The 15,233-nt window shown below is 40.2% G+C and overlaps 2 protein-coding genes across 8 annotated transcripts in view; both read left to right on the top strand.

Moving 5' to 3' along the window:
• The window catches only part of cryz (crystallin, zeta (quinone reductase)), a 145,599-nt gene that overhangs the window by 3,331 nt on the left and 127,035 nt on the right, over positions 1-15,233 (top strand). The window lies entirely within an intron of this gene.
• The window catches only part of map4l (microtubule associated protein 4 like), a 71,179-nt gene that overhangs the window by 14,117 nt on the left and 41,829 nt on the right, over positions 1-15,233 (top strand). For 5 of the 7 annotated variants that reach the window (XM_079569064.1, XM_079569063.1, XM_079569061.1 and 2 more), the window contains exons 2-6: positions 951-1,150; positions 8,497-8,583; positions 9,063-9,137; positions 9,496-9,747; positions 11,825-12,916. In XM_079569064.1, coding sequence (XP_079425190.1) covers positions 961-1,150; positions 8,497-8,583; positions 9,063-9,137; positions 9,496-9,747; positions 11,825-12,916 — 1,696 coding nt within the window. In that variant the 5' untranslated portion in view covers positions 951-960. The remainder of the gene's footprint in view (positions 1-950; positions 1,151-8,496; positions 8,584-9,062; positions 9,138-9,495; positions 9,748-11,824; positions 12,917-15,233) is intronic. The other 2 variants (XM_079569066.1, XM_079569067.1) reach the window with 2 other exon arrangements.

The following is a 15,233-nucleotide window of genomic DNA, read 5'->3' as shown; positions in this document are numbered from 1 at the left end:
TAACTCTTCCCCCTAGAGGCCATAAGCGCAACTGCAGGTCTAGTAGCAAGTTACGATTTTTTAACTTATTAATTGTCTTGGAGAGTAAATACTACGCTGACAGGAAAGGCGAAGGGAGAGAGGGTTACTGTACATCCAATTATACAATGGAAATATTTTTTTTCACTCAAACCTGGCTGTAAATACTGTTTAAAGTGACGTTAGCCCGCAGTTAGCTTTGCCCGTTAGCATATTAGCTTCTTCTTCGTGATTCCATTAGTGTGTATTGCTTTCTCCGCACCGGTGGCAGTCAAGTTGCAAACATGGTATTCTGGTCAGAGACACCAGGGAGAGATGAAAGACCCTCCAATCATCCCATAAACACTTGTATTACCCCCACAGGGACTACGGGGAGGATTTATTAAGGTAAACACGTTACTTAGTACTGCTTTAAAGCAGTTAAAGAAGAGGAATATTTGATTGCCAAATTCCCATTATTTCTGTAATTTCTGCAAGTTTCAGTAACATTTTTAAACATTGGCAAATATCTTGATAATATTGTTAATCGCAATTATTTTGGCCAAGATAATCGTGGCCCAAAATTTCATTATCGTCCCATCCCTAATCACAACCCTCTCATATATTGTCTGTAATGATTCCTAGTCCTTCTGTCCAAATATTTTTATGGCACAATTGAGAGAAAAGGTGTGTATATAGAAAATGTTTCATGTCTTGTGTATTTATGTAACATAAATGTCCTGTCAAACATGGGGTTCCTTTTTGTTTTCATATGTGCATGTTTTGAGTAATCCTATTCGTCGACCACTTCCCTTCTCCTGATGCATGTTCACTCCAAGATATACCTACATGAACGGAAAGAAGTTTAAAAAAGTCTGATTACAGCACAATGTCACTTTAAATGCACCTACACTGCCATAGTAAAAGTGTGTAAACATGTTTCTCTTCTGCAGGTGCACTGCGATGGACTTTAGCCTGAGAGAAGCTCTGGGAGGGGGCGGAGGCGGGGTCCCAGGGGGGGCTCCCGCTGATGCCCTGCTCAAAAGAGACTTCATGTCCACTCTGGAAAAAGAGCCCTACGACGACAAAGTGGGAGAGACTGTGTCCAAGAGTGACTACAGGCCTCTGCTGGACGGGAAGGACCCCAAGTCAGGCAAGTCTAAGTTTGTGACATAACATTGGTGCTCTCGAAGAACTACCACTCAGTTTTTATATTTGATCCTCCAAATTAAGCATCCTCTCATTTCTTGTGGGTAGATGATCTGGAAAGTATTTTTGAAGGATCCAGGAAAGATTTGAGATTATCTGATGTGATGTTTAATTGGTGTGTTCTGGTAGAAGCTCAGTCTTTACATTTGGACACTCTGGTGAAATGGATGTCAGTACTCAGAGTGACCGCATTAAATAAAGTAGGCCATGGATTATCCTATTTGAATGTATAGCAGGAAGGATTATATTACTACTCACATTTCATCTTAATACTGGGCTTTTTTGATATAAAAATCTGCTTATTGTGGCTTTAACCAGAAACAGAAACCTCAGTCACGAAGTCTAGCTTTTTCCACTGCCTTTCATCATTGTAACGCCATGTCAGCCGAGACACTGCTGAGCTGGTTTTCACTAATGCCCCACACGGACATGCTGAAAACTTGTACTGTTGAGTGACATGAAACTATCCCGGACTGAAGGGAATCTTAACCACAACATAGATACTGTATGTTGGTCAGTGAGTTGTCGCATGGAGCTTGGAGTTAAATGTTAGTTAATTAAGGCGAGACATTGCAGGTGAATAGGGAAAAAAAATGAATGTAGAGATATCAATTTGAAACTTTTGCTGAACATTACAGATATAAATATGAGAAAAAAAATGTATTGCACTTTGTCTCTCATTTTATGTTTTCACATAAAAATAAGGCATTTTGAGCATTAAAATGGCCAAAATTGCCTATATTTTGGGCAACAAAATCAAAATAATGAATTGAGCCAGATTAAAATTTATGGTTTTATTTTATTGACATATTAGTAACTAAGATTTTTTCAGAGGGGATTTTGGATATTTTGTTTAGTTTTTCAAAAAAACTAATCATCACTGAAAAAATCTGTAAAAACTCAAATTCCGCCTGTTTTTGTGGTTTCAAAGCTGAATAAATCAGGCTAGGAATTAGATATTAAAAAATCCCTCTGAAAAAAACTTCAAAATATTATTAAGTCCAAGACTGGAAAGTTTGGAGTCTGTTGGAGCTACTATACGGGCTCACCTGCTGCCCGAGTGCGGCCTTCTCTCATTCAGAGAAAACCAGCCCTGAAGTTTTGTAGTGAGTGCGCATGCGCGGCCCGTTCTTCGACTCTTCCGCACCAGGCGTCTCGTAGGAGGAATAATACCATATTTGGGTGAAATCGTCATCACGGGGACCCTTAGCAGGACACGTGGATGTAAAATCTGTCAATATTTTTGAATGAATACCCGCGGGAAAGACGGCCTTTCTACGTGGCGCAGCAGCTACTTCCGGGTTGCCCCCACCTCGCAGGCGGACAAAACATCATAAAATAAACATCATGCGGGGTGAGTTTTGTCATTTTTATACTCTGACAGATGTAAAGGGAGGAAAATATATGAAAATCTCCACTTCGACCACTGCGTGAAAAATCAATACTTTCACCTGCCCTGTCTTGCCTTAAGTGAATATTTTGTGAGATACAGTAGTTGCAGCATGAGCAATAAATCCAGTTTAGTGCTTGGAGCTGTCTGTTTTAAAAAATCAATATAACATCTTGTCAAGAACTGTGTGTCAATCAGGATTTATAGACTATTTACTAACGCTAAGGACTGCAAACGCACAGATAAACAAAACTGCAAAAACAGTATTTCAACGCATACATAGCAAGCTAGGTGGCTTCTGACTATCTGTTTGTGGACTTGTGATAACCAGTCTTTGGTGGAGGTTGCCATATTTGGAACAAGTCATGTGACACCTATCAATTGATGGCGTCCCCAGGTATGGCGTCACCCAGTTGGCCTTTGTGACGTTATCAGGCATTAACCAATATTTAGATTAGGATTACACTTGCACAGTACGGAGAAATTTAATTCATTTTTTAATTGACTGAGTTCAGGAAGAGGACCACGCCTCAATGAATGCTTTTTCCTTGCAGACAACTAGGGTATCGCCAAAAAAGTAGAAAGCAGGTACTGAAAAGAAAATCTTTAAGGACCAAGTTGTGATGCCGGTTGGGTTCAGGGACAGCACTAAAAAAAGTTACGTGGTGGTTACAGCTCAAGAAAATGATACAAATATAAAATGAATAGTCTGTAATGGAATAAATGAACATTATTTGGTTCGAGATAAGAAATATTTTAGTCCTATTTATACCAGCCAAGCCCCTTAAACACAAATCAGAACAATCCAATAAAATTGAAGGGACTAGATTGAAGTTGTCATTTTTATACTCACTACTGCCACCTCAGGTCTTAAGCGTAACTGCAGTTTCTACATGAAGCTCGTGCATGACAAAGTAACACCTGTTTCAGTAACAGTACAGGATTTTAGAGGCAGTTGTGGTGAAAAGGTCTGGGCTCATTCGACACATTAGGACATTGGTGGAACATGTAGGGGGTGGAAATTATATAATTTTAACATTTTTTAACTCAGTCTAGTTCCTTTAAATTTGTTTCGTCTACAAAATCTGTAAAAATAAGACTTACTAGAAAACCAGGCTAATAATATGCAATGAAATGAGGAAAATCATGACTCATGTTTTGTTTGAGCAATTTTCACTCATTTAGACTTTTTTCCTGATCTGACCAAGTTTATTTTGCTCTTTTGAGGACGTTTACGTCTAGTTCTAAGGTAAATCTCACTTGAAATAAGAAAGTGAGAAACTGCCAATGAGAAAAGACCAATGTTCCTACCCCATTGGCAAATAAAATTACTTGAAATTACAAAAACATTTATTGAAACGAGTCAGAAACATTGCAAAACAAGTAAAATAATCTGGGTCAAAAGCCCAACTACATCTTTCCTCGTCAAAACATCTCAAATTTGGATTATTATGCTCAAATTGACTTTTGACTTTTGTACTAATCTAGTTGCAGTGCAAAAAAAATGTGATTTTGCAATATATTGTGCTTCTTGCGATATGGATGTTGCATCACCTAATATTGTGTGAAGAATAATTTTGCGATATTTTGTGCAGCCCTAAATTAAATCTGAATTGACGCGGTGGACAGTCATTTTGATACACTTCAGATTCAGATTCTCACTTGTCAATTTAACTTCTACTAAAGCAGCAAAAACATGTTAAAAGCTTCAAAATAACTACAAACATTCCACAAGACACACAGGCACTATATATGTATCTGGTGTTATTATTTAACAGCATCAATAATAGTAATAATAATAATAATAATAATAATAATAATAATAATAATAATAATAATAATAATAATAATAATAATCTCATTTGCATCTACGGATTATAAAATATTGACACGTGCCAAACAACACATCCCCAAAAGAGGATATGAGGTTGAAATATGCCATCAGTCCCCTGATCTTGAGCTAGGATCTTGGCTAGGATTACCCAGCTGGAGGATTAGTCCACTGTGCATGTTTTGGGTTGATGGGGGGAACTGGAATACCTGAGCAAACAAACCCAAATGCAGGGAGAACAGGGGGGAAATAAGTCCCACCTTTCCCGGACCTAGTATTCTTCAAGTAGCCGAAAGTTAAAAAATACTTATGAATGTATAAAATAATTGCAAATACTATATTAGAATGTTTATTGTTTCAAATAGACAAGCAATATGCAAATACAAATATTTAAACCCGATCATTTGCATATGTAATAACGAGACTGATTATCCATCCATCTACATAAATCAAAAAACAGCATCACACACTCAAGTAGCCGGTGTCCAATTTTTTTTATCAAGGATGATAACGTTTCGGCATTTGTAGCCTTCATCAGATCATTATTTTTGATCTTTGAGCCCAGGAGGCTTAGATCTTCTCCAAGAGTGGAGCCCAAACTTCGGCTTCTTGAGTGTGTGATGCTGTTTTTTGAGCTATGAAGATTTTCCCCAACATCGGCACCTCTGAGACTACTTCTGGTGTGCGTTGCTTCTCCTTTCTCTATCCATCCATCTACACCATTATCCTGTCACGCCAAACAAACACATCTTTATTTGACATCTACCTCCTTCTCAATGAAACCCATGCATCTGAAACCCAATACTGGGAAGTGGTTCACATAATAGTTGCAGAGCTTATTAAACACAACTTCCTTTCTATTGTAGCTTCATATAAAAGCTACTGCGAATGACCAACCGTGTAATAGACTGTGACTCATCAACAATGTTACCGTAACCTTGACAACAAATGGCAGCATCCTCTAACCACTTTAAAACTGTAATATCCTTCAGATAGCAGTTTAACTCCCAGGGGAACTATGAGTGTTTCAGTAGCAATAGGAGGTGCTAATGGCCTCAATAAACAAGGGTTGTACTGTACTGTGCCCACACACCTGGAACATATGATCACTTTGCACTGCACAGGTTATACCACTGCTGGGTTTAACTGGCTTGCTTCTGTCTTAGCTCTGAAGAGGGAAGCTGCTTTACTTTTCACTGCAATTAAAGTTTTGTTTATTGGAGTTTGAATTCTGCTTGTGACCGCTAAAGGGGGTTTTGTTCTCCCAGTTTTAATGTGCAATAGATTAAGAATTTCAAATGAGTCCTACTAGTGTATAATGACTTAATGACAATAGAAATGCTGCATTTCAGGGGACTGAGTTTTTATAGATGGATAGTTAGCAACTTGGTTTAGATTGGATAAATGTCTCGGCCCAATTGAACACTGTTAGTTCCAATCACAATTCCAGCCATCCTTTATGCCGTAGCCTTTATTTAGCCAGGAAGGTCACATTGACCTTTGTTATCTCTTCTTCAAGGCTTGGTCAAATTAACTTTTACATAAAAACATGGCCAATGATTTAGCAGTCGGTTACAGACACTAATTTTACCAGTTGTCAGAACATACTACTAAATGAATGTAGTGGGTTGTGTGGCCACTAACATTGATGATGCAGTAGTTACTTTACTACATACAGTTGTGCTCAAAAATGTACTTACCCTGGCAGAATTTTTTTTATTTTTTGGCCATTTTTCAGAGACTATGAATGATAACACAAAAGGTGTTAAATCATAATGACAAAAGAAATGACCCAGATCAAAAGTTTATATACCCCAGTTCTTAATACCGCCTTTAACATCAATGACAGCCTGGATTCTGTTGTGGTAGTTGTTGAATGTTTCCTCTTTATTGCCTTGGATGGTAAAACTGGCTATTCTTTTTGGCAAAAATCCTTCAGTTCTTGTTATTTCTTTGGCTGTCTAGCAAGAACTGCATGTTTGAAGTCTCCCCAGAGTGGCTAAATGAAATTGAGGTCAGGAGACTGAGATGGCCACTCCAGAACCTTCACTTTATGCTGTAGCCAATGAGAGGTCGACAGGGCCTTGTGCTTTGGATCGTTGTCATGTTGGAACATCCAAGTGCGTCCCACGCGCAGCTTCCAGGTTGATGATGAGTGACACTTTTCCACAAGTAGACTAACAAAAAATCAGTGACAACTGGCAGCAATATTGTGGTTGCAAAGAAAAATCAAGAGATAACTCTCTGAAATACAGAACTCGCGATTTCAAGATGTACAATAAAAAAATGGGCTGCATGGCCAAGTTGCCAGAAAAAAGCCTGGCAACTTGGCCACAAATGCCACAAAGTGTCCGCCAAACAGCACAGAGACAAGCCTCAACATTTCTGAAATGTCATTTGGAATGATTAAACCAAATGGGACTTTTTGGTTTCATAACCATAAACGTTACATTTGGAGGAGTCAACAAGGCCTGTGATTAAGTTTTTTCTAGTAGAATGAATTGAAAGTTCAACCGGCGATCCAGGGCATTTTTTTCCTAGTCAAAGGTCAGAAAAGTCAGAGTTAGTTGCCTGAAACTCTTTAAGTGTTTATGATGAGTCCAGGAGGAGGTGCTGAAATTGACCTTGCTGTGACTTGCTGATCTATAAATAACTGGTGCAGGTTAGCAGCTGCCGGGCATCATGTGGAGGCGGTCATCTTTTGCGTGGACTGCGGTGGAAGTCACTCTTCTTCTCTCTATGGCGGCTGCTACAAAATGCACTTAAGAGAGTCTCAAAGCACAACATGCTCCTTGACCTTTGAATGCAGTTTGTCAGGTTATCAAAAGCGTGACTGCTGCACAAAAGTAAAGCAATACACTGATACTGTTTATTTATTAATCAAAAGTAGAGATTGGTCATTAGGTGATTTACAGTATATTTTATATATTGTCAAGTTATTTCACTTGTTACCCAGAACATGTCAAATTTTGTGCAAATCATAATTTTTTTTCTCTCAAAACCCCAAAGCCATATCTGTGGCTCTTCATAGTTTCCCTTGTCATGGAGAGTAGTTACCTTTTTAGGAGACATAAAATCAAATGTGTGTATAATAGTATTTGTGGAACAGCAAGAAAATGACAATAAGAAATAGGCTCCGAAGCTTAGTCTTTGCCGCAGATAAACACACGCGCAACCTTGAGAAGCCTCAGTGCTCCAAGTCGCAGTAAATGCACAAGAATGAATTATTTATGACATTCACTATTACACTGATGTACTCTGGGTACTAAATATAAAACAACCCTGAATATTTATAGAAGCAATTTAAAAATCTAAGTGAAAACTCATACAACATGTTTCAAAACGACCTACAATTAGACAGAAATAGATTTTTAGTCATGACAATGTTATGACTCAGATTGGCCATTTCAGATTTCAGCAGGTTTTATACCTAAAAAGACCTCATATATTTTACTGTTTACAAACTAAAGGGCATTATGATATTGCCTAAAGGAATTACAGCCTTTGTGACCATGAAAGCTGCCTCAGTGATCAGAATCAGATGCCCTTCCTTGTCATTGTTTACAAAGTTCTGGATCAGGTGGCGCTTGATCCGTGCTCCCTGAAGTCTGATCAGCTGACGCCCGGGTTGCCCTGGGAAACGGAGATGATGATGATGTTATCCTCTTTTTTTTCCCCCGTTACCGTGGAGACAGCCTGGCAGCGGCGTGTTGTGTCTGGCCGATTTACTGTCAAAAAAAGATTTAGACACCGAGGGTGCACCGGGGAGAGACAGCACCCGTTTGAGAAGCAAATATTCAGATTTACAGATCGATTCAGAGACTAATGCGTAAGGATTTGGAAAAAATATCTGTTGCACATTGATTCAAAGCTCAAAATGTGTACAAGATGGAAAGTAACTACTAACTAATAGGGCAGTGATGTCAACTCAGTATGTGTTTAATGGTATTCATTAATTTGTACAGGGACATGATTTGTTTCTACATAACTACTAAGCTCTCCTCATGCCTATGTTTTATTGACATAGGTCATGTTTTATTGACGTATTCCTTTCTCTACTCTCGTCTAGGTCCAGGAATGATGTCTTCAATAATGTCCACAGGGGGACGCCAAGACCCCCCAGGTCAACCCGCCTTCAGCTCGGACTACCTCAGTGGTGAGGGGTTATTCCACGTTTAATAAAACAGGCTGTGTTTTAGTTGCCTGAAGCCCCGTACGGAAGATAGATAAAAGTATGTTCAAAACTACAGCGTAAACTACAGTGTTGGTTCATGTGCACTTCAACCAGGCTCATCTCAAAACACTCAGCAGAAATGATGCCCTCTATCCATGACCAATTGGACCTACATTAGAACTAAGTGATCTCACTTGAGTTGTTATTACACCAAAAAGACATTTCATCAAAGGATTTCCACAATGCCACAGTGAATGTGTGCTGTCAACAAAATATTAGAGCATGTCACCTTTTTTTGCAATTTCAAGGTAAAAGGAAGATTGCAGTAATTGTTATTAATAAACCAGTTCCAGGATTTTGTATGGCGTTTTATTTGAGGCTTTTAAAATAGTTTTGTTATTCTGCCATTGCCACTGCCATTTTATCCTGATTCTCTGTCTCCTTCTGTCTGTGTCTCTCAGGTCCGATGATGGGAGGGATGGGAGGTCAGTGGAGCCCGAACAAAGGGAAGGACAGCGGACCTGACTCATTCCTAGGTTCTTTTCTCCTCTTCAAATCCAATATTCTTTCTTTTTTTCATGCCATTCATTTCCATAGATGAGATCTGGTCTAATCTAGTTCAGTCTTTTTCTGTCTATTTTCTAGTGTCACTAAGAATTCAGCCATAAGCGGCCACATGCCACGCTCCTTCTCTTCTCTTTTATAAATGGAGAGGGCATCCAGCATCTATTTCTGCCATTGTATTTATTCATTTTATGACTTTGAAATACACAAAAGACAACAAAGAAGAAAACATTAACAAAATACAAGACCAGTACACCTCATTCTTTTCAATTAAAATAAGAGAAGTCGTATCCTGCAATGTATTGTTTCCTTTTTATTTTTGCTTCTTAGGCTTCTCACAGTCCGGCCTGGGAGGGCCTGGGCTGCCTCCGTTCCAGACAAGTATGGGGCAGCCTATGATGGGCTCAGTTTTGGAGCCCCAGAAATCGTCCGGGCTTTTCAGTTCAGACCCCAAACCCCTCACCAACACCACCACCACCACCACCACCACCACCAACACCACTACAGGAGGAGGCTTGTTCAAACCCAGTGAGCCCCTTCCCACCAGCGGGACAGGCATCCACTCTGTGGACCACAGTACAGGTAACAGCCTCTCAATATGATGCATGTGCGGTTGGCAGTCAGGAGAAAGAGACGTGGGGAAAGTTTTCTACAACCATTTTGCATCAGGAAAATACAATAGTGAAAGATATTCAGGTGACTGTTTACATACATTTTACAGTAGATGTTTATTGAAGAAAGCATTTGTGTTTTTAAGTGCTTTTTTATCTGTGTAATAAACATGCATAATTAATTACGTTTCTCAGGCTTGTCAGCAATATAAACCTCACCATCACAGTACTCAGTTTCAAACGAATTCATCATATTTAAATAATCTGGAAAGAGAACAGCAGAGGGCAGTCTTTTCCAATTGATAACTATAGGTGTAACCGCTCTAAAGCTTCTCTAAAGCTTCTGCTGTGTCTTCCTCCTTTTGGTTTACCTCCTTCGTACATACAAATACGTGTCTGTTCTGCATTAGCTTTATTATATTTGCTAAAAAAAAAAAAGACAGATTAATAGAAATGTATAAAGTATAGGCCCTGAATCACACCAAAAAAATAAAAAAGCATGTGAAGCACACATCCTTTTTTCTGTGGAGCAAAGCAGAAATCATTTAGCTATCCAGCCTGGTTATGTAACCAACATTAAAAACATGCACCATTTATCCCTCAGAAATGGAAAGTTCTTTACAATTGTCCTCCCTCAGTCGGCCACTAGATGGAGACACAACAAAACGCCTGATCATTTTGGCTCCTATCCATAGAGCTGCGTGCATCCAGTTTGGATTAGAGCACAATGAGCTCTCTATATGAATCTGCAGAGTCCCACGCACAAAATACTGTTGCATAAGCTGTGTTTAAAATAGCCCACACCGCAGCAGTAATGTTTCTCCTGGCAGCACCTCGGTCCCAGATTAAGATATAGTCCCATTAATACCTAACTACATCGAGAATAGATTAAAAGGTAATGTTCAGTCTGTTCCTAGAGCCTTCATAGCAAAGAGAGCCAACAAAATTAATAGTAATTATTATTTAGGGGCCTATCCCTATGTCTTTTTCCAATAATAAATTACTGCATGAATTTAGAAATTGCTGAGAGGATTGGCAATGATCTAGAGAGGCATTGAGGGGAGCAGTTCTTGCATGTGTGTATCTAAGCTTGCTTTTTCACCCTTTTTTTCTGTTTGGCATGCGCTCAGTGTATACAGCTTAATGTAAATGCATTTTCTGTGTAGAGCATGCATTTAGTTTAGCATGGGTCTGCAATCTGCATCTGATGGTGTGTAATCACAGATTTCATGTGATCAGTTGTGTTTTGCTTGTTGTGCCTGCTGCTTCTAAAAATACGATCTGCCCCTGATATTTGAATGTGATTAAAGATGTCTGGAAATCCACTCACACACCTGTACTCTAGGGTTACTGCAATCCCAGGAGAGGAGCCTAAAGTTCAGTTTGTTATTTCCTCCCATTTCATCTAGAATAGATATTAGAGATCCAAGAATCATATTCTATAAATTATATTTATAAAAGTGGGCACCATCACATACTTTGTTTCTTGTGCCAAACAGGACCTTCAAGCAATCAGACAATGGTTACAATAATATGACTGGAAACACTAAAGCGACACTGTTATTGATACAAGTATCAAATAACTTCACACACTACATTTTGTGTTTAAAGAAAATCATTAGTGACTTTGCTGTATCCTTGAGAAAGCTTAAGTAATGTGTTTTTGTCCCTACAAGTGTTTGGTGCAGAATCCCCATTAAGGTTTAATTATGCATATACTCATCAGGAGGCTGAGCTGTCAGCTGTAGTAATTACAGCTTCAGTTACATGCCCACAATTAGATGCGAAACACTTGGATGTCTTTATCACATCTAAATCCCACACGTCTCTTTTAATGCTGTGTGACTTACAGCTGGAACAAATTTTAAGATAACTCAGATTCCCCAAATTACATAACAACTTTCTCTTTTGCTAATTAAGTAAGTCTTAGGAAATTCAAAAGTCCAGACAGGGAGCACTTTGGTAACCAGACTCTGATGGCTTTTAGCAGGTGATTTTGAGTGAGTATGTGATTGGTTCCTCCTCTTATAAAACCCTCCCCTCGGCAGCTCCTGTCCTTTCTCCCAGTGGCTCATTGGATGACAGCAGCGCTACATCGTCCGCCTCCGAACCTCTGAGCCCTGAGCGGTCCGGGCCGGGGGGCGAGCTGGGCAAGCAGCGGCGCAGGAAGAAGAAGAGGAAGGGCCGTGACGAGGTGTACGACTTGCTGGACAGACAGGAGAATTCAGGGGAGGCAGAGGAAGACGAGGAGGACGAGGAGAACTGGGAGTGGGAGATCAGAGAGAGCGGAGGCGGGGGGCGGGTGAGGGGCAAGAAGACCAAGACTCGCTCCAGGCTTCCAGAGGAGTGGGGTGCGCCCCAGCAGCCGGTGTCCCCCACACCTGCCACAGTGGCTCCTTCGTGGGACACGGCTGCTGATCCTGTCTCTAAGACCAGCCCTAATCCCGATCAGTCCACAGCTCCTTCACAAATACCCACAACTTTCAACCATTCCCAGGTTTCCCCTGCAACAGATGCCTCTCCGCGCTCTTATGAACCAATGTGTGTAGACAAAGAAGACGTATCCGGCAGTAAACCCATATCAAACGTTGGCGCCGCAGTGAGCAATGCTAACAAAGCTGGTTTGACTGGGGATGTTAATAGCAGCTTAGCTTTAATGACAGGAGAAAACTTGAGCCCAGTGTCCCAGACCTTCTCGTTCCTGGACTCAATGCTCCAGACCCCTCCAGGTTCAACCCCAGACTCACAGACCACCACCCCGATAACCCACACCCCGGCGGTTGCTACTGCACCCCTCGCCAAAGCAACACCTCTGGAAACAACTACACAGCCTGCTGTTTTTACCACTCCTAGTACCACTGCATTTGGATCAGGCCTCAATGTTGACGCTAAACCCTTTGTCCCCTCAGCTACACTCCTGTCCTCCACCACTGCCCTCAGCACAAGCCCCGCTAATGCCGGGACAGCTGCCACCGTCACCCCTGCCACTGCAGCTTTTGCTCCTGTTTCCACCACTGTGGCCCCATCCTTTAGCTCAGCCATCACTGCCCCTCCCTCCGTCACTCCTATGGCACCTCCCTCTCACCCTGCACCCTCTACGCACCAGGAGTCCTCGCCGCCACTGCTTCCCCCACTGGAAGGTTGGTGAACTGCAAAGAAGAATCCCAATAAAAATGGGGCTTAAGGCTAATTATTTCAGTTGAATAAAATAGCTACAATTGTACTGTTTTCCTGTGCGCATGGCTGTCTCTGCTGATCCAACACCAGGCTTGGATCTGTGTGTCTGTCATCAATAAAACAGCATAATGTTATTCCTAAACAGTACAATTTACAAAAACACATATCTAGACTGCATTATTAATTAAAAGCCTCATAAAGAAGCATTTGCGTCTAGATATATGTCTCAGTATGCTTGTCTTTAATTGCTGGTTTGCTGCTTCTCTTTGTTTTTAGCTTTCTATCCTTTTCTTTATGTTCACCAGCAAACTGAACCAAATACACAGCTGTTACTTCTCTAAATTGAGCTGACTTTTTTGCCCACTACATAATTTAATCCTGTTGATGCTATGATTGGCTCCAAATGGTGCACAGTTAGGCCTATAGTGCCATTAACAGTGCACTTGAAGTTCAGTGTTTCATTTCTGCTTAGCGGTCTCTGACTTCTAATCCTTGTAATCCTTGTGTAGTGGGTCTCCCCCAGTTTTGATGCAAACCAAATGTAGGACAAGTGTCTGGTACAAGTGGGCGTAGCTTCTGAGGGCTAATGGCTGGAGTCTGGTTCAATGCACTGAACTAATCTGGAGACTAATCTGGAGAAAACCACCTCCTTCTCTGTCAAAACACTTTGTTTCTGCTATTTGCCAATCTACCTCTTAATACTCTTCTATTCAGTGATTCTGTTGTTTTTTGCGCTGACTACTAAAATGCCTCTCTTAAACAATGGCTTTCTGTGTTTGTGTGCTTTTAATATTGTTGATTTGAATTTGGTTCTTTTAAAATTTGGGTTCAAATTACAGTTATCATCTTTATAAAAGTACTTTTACACAGTCTATGTGGGGCATCGGAAAGCATTTAAAGTCTTTAAATCAAATGTAGATAAGATAATTTTATGTAGGTAATGACGTTGCTCAATTTCATTTCATTTTTTCAACTCAAAACATTAAAATATAAAGATATGGCTCAAAACACATTTGACTGCAGAATTAGATGAAATATGTAGATATCCATTAGTTTCACACAGTCATTTTGTGTATTCAATTTGCTTTTATATACAGTATTCTAGTTTCCCTTTGTTCCTCTGTTTAGTGAAATGTTTGCAACTCTTAGAAATGATAAATTGGCATTAAAGATATTGCCTGTCAGCATCAAAACAGCTTTCAAAAGCATTACATTTCTGTTGCTGCTACTTGGATAAACAATGTTTGAACTTGACCAGTGCATTGTTTGTGTCAGTTATAGGATACTGCGTCTAATGAATTGTTTGTAACTTTATTGCAGCGAGGCTGAAGTGACTGAACATTTCCTTGTTTCTCTCCCTCCCCTGCTTTCTCTCTGTGCTGCCAAACACATAATCAACAACAGGTGAGTACAGCCTGTGCATCTTGTCACACTAAGCGTCACATCTCATACTAAATACATATATTGTACTATCATCCTATTCTGTCATAGTAGAAATTTGCAATATCATCAACTGGGCTGCGTTACACAAGGAAGTGCCTTATTTGAACTCTGCCGACTCCTGAGGGGACGGGTCAGGACTGCCAGAACCACACCTATTTCTGGTGTTTAACACTTTTTCTTGTTCTGGGCCGGGGCGTAACTGAGAGTCGCTCGGTCCCATGAACATTAACAAAGCCCTCTTGCTCTGAGTAGCACATGGTACAGTGAACACGAGGCCACTGCGGCGGTCATGTAGCACTATAGAGGAAGTAACACATATTATTGATATGGAATGGCAAAAAAAGACAACTGTTACATTATAATCAAGCCTTTTTTGTAGTAAACTTGGGCAACAAGGGAATCCATTGTGACTGATTGTGAAGCTGAGAGAGTAGCTATGAAAACTGAAATGATGACTGCTGCCAAAGTGGAAGTTTTCTTCATCTACCTGTAAATATCTGCTTTCCAATACCAATTGTTCATATTGTAAACAACTAGAGCTGGGTGAAGTTAAATCACACATTTTTGGAGGTACTACTAGTACTTCTAGTGCTATTACTTTAATTTTGAGACCATGTTGTGGTACTTGGCGGAACTATAGACAAGGCAATAAAAGGTTGCTGGGGAAAAAACTAAACTAAAAACTAAATGACAAAAGCTTCCGGCATACTCTCATATTTTGCAGATTTATGAGTCTATCTGTTACCGGCATGTGTTCAGGAGGAGTTTTTCAGAGAAACTCTACTTCACACCACACATTGTTATTGTGACACTATTGTGTGAGTGTGAGAATATCCC

The sequence above is a fragment of the Gobius niger genome (genome assembly GCF_951799975.1).
Source record: "Gobius niger genome assembly, chromosome: 13".
Taxonomy (NCBI): domain Eukaryota; kingdom Metazoa; phylum Chordata; class Actinopteri; order Gobiiformes; family Gobiidae; genus Gobius; species Gobius niger.
This window is presented reverse-complemented; position numbering and strand designations above follow the sequence as displayed.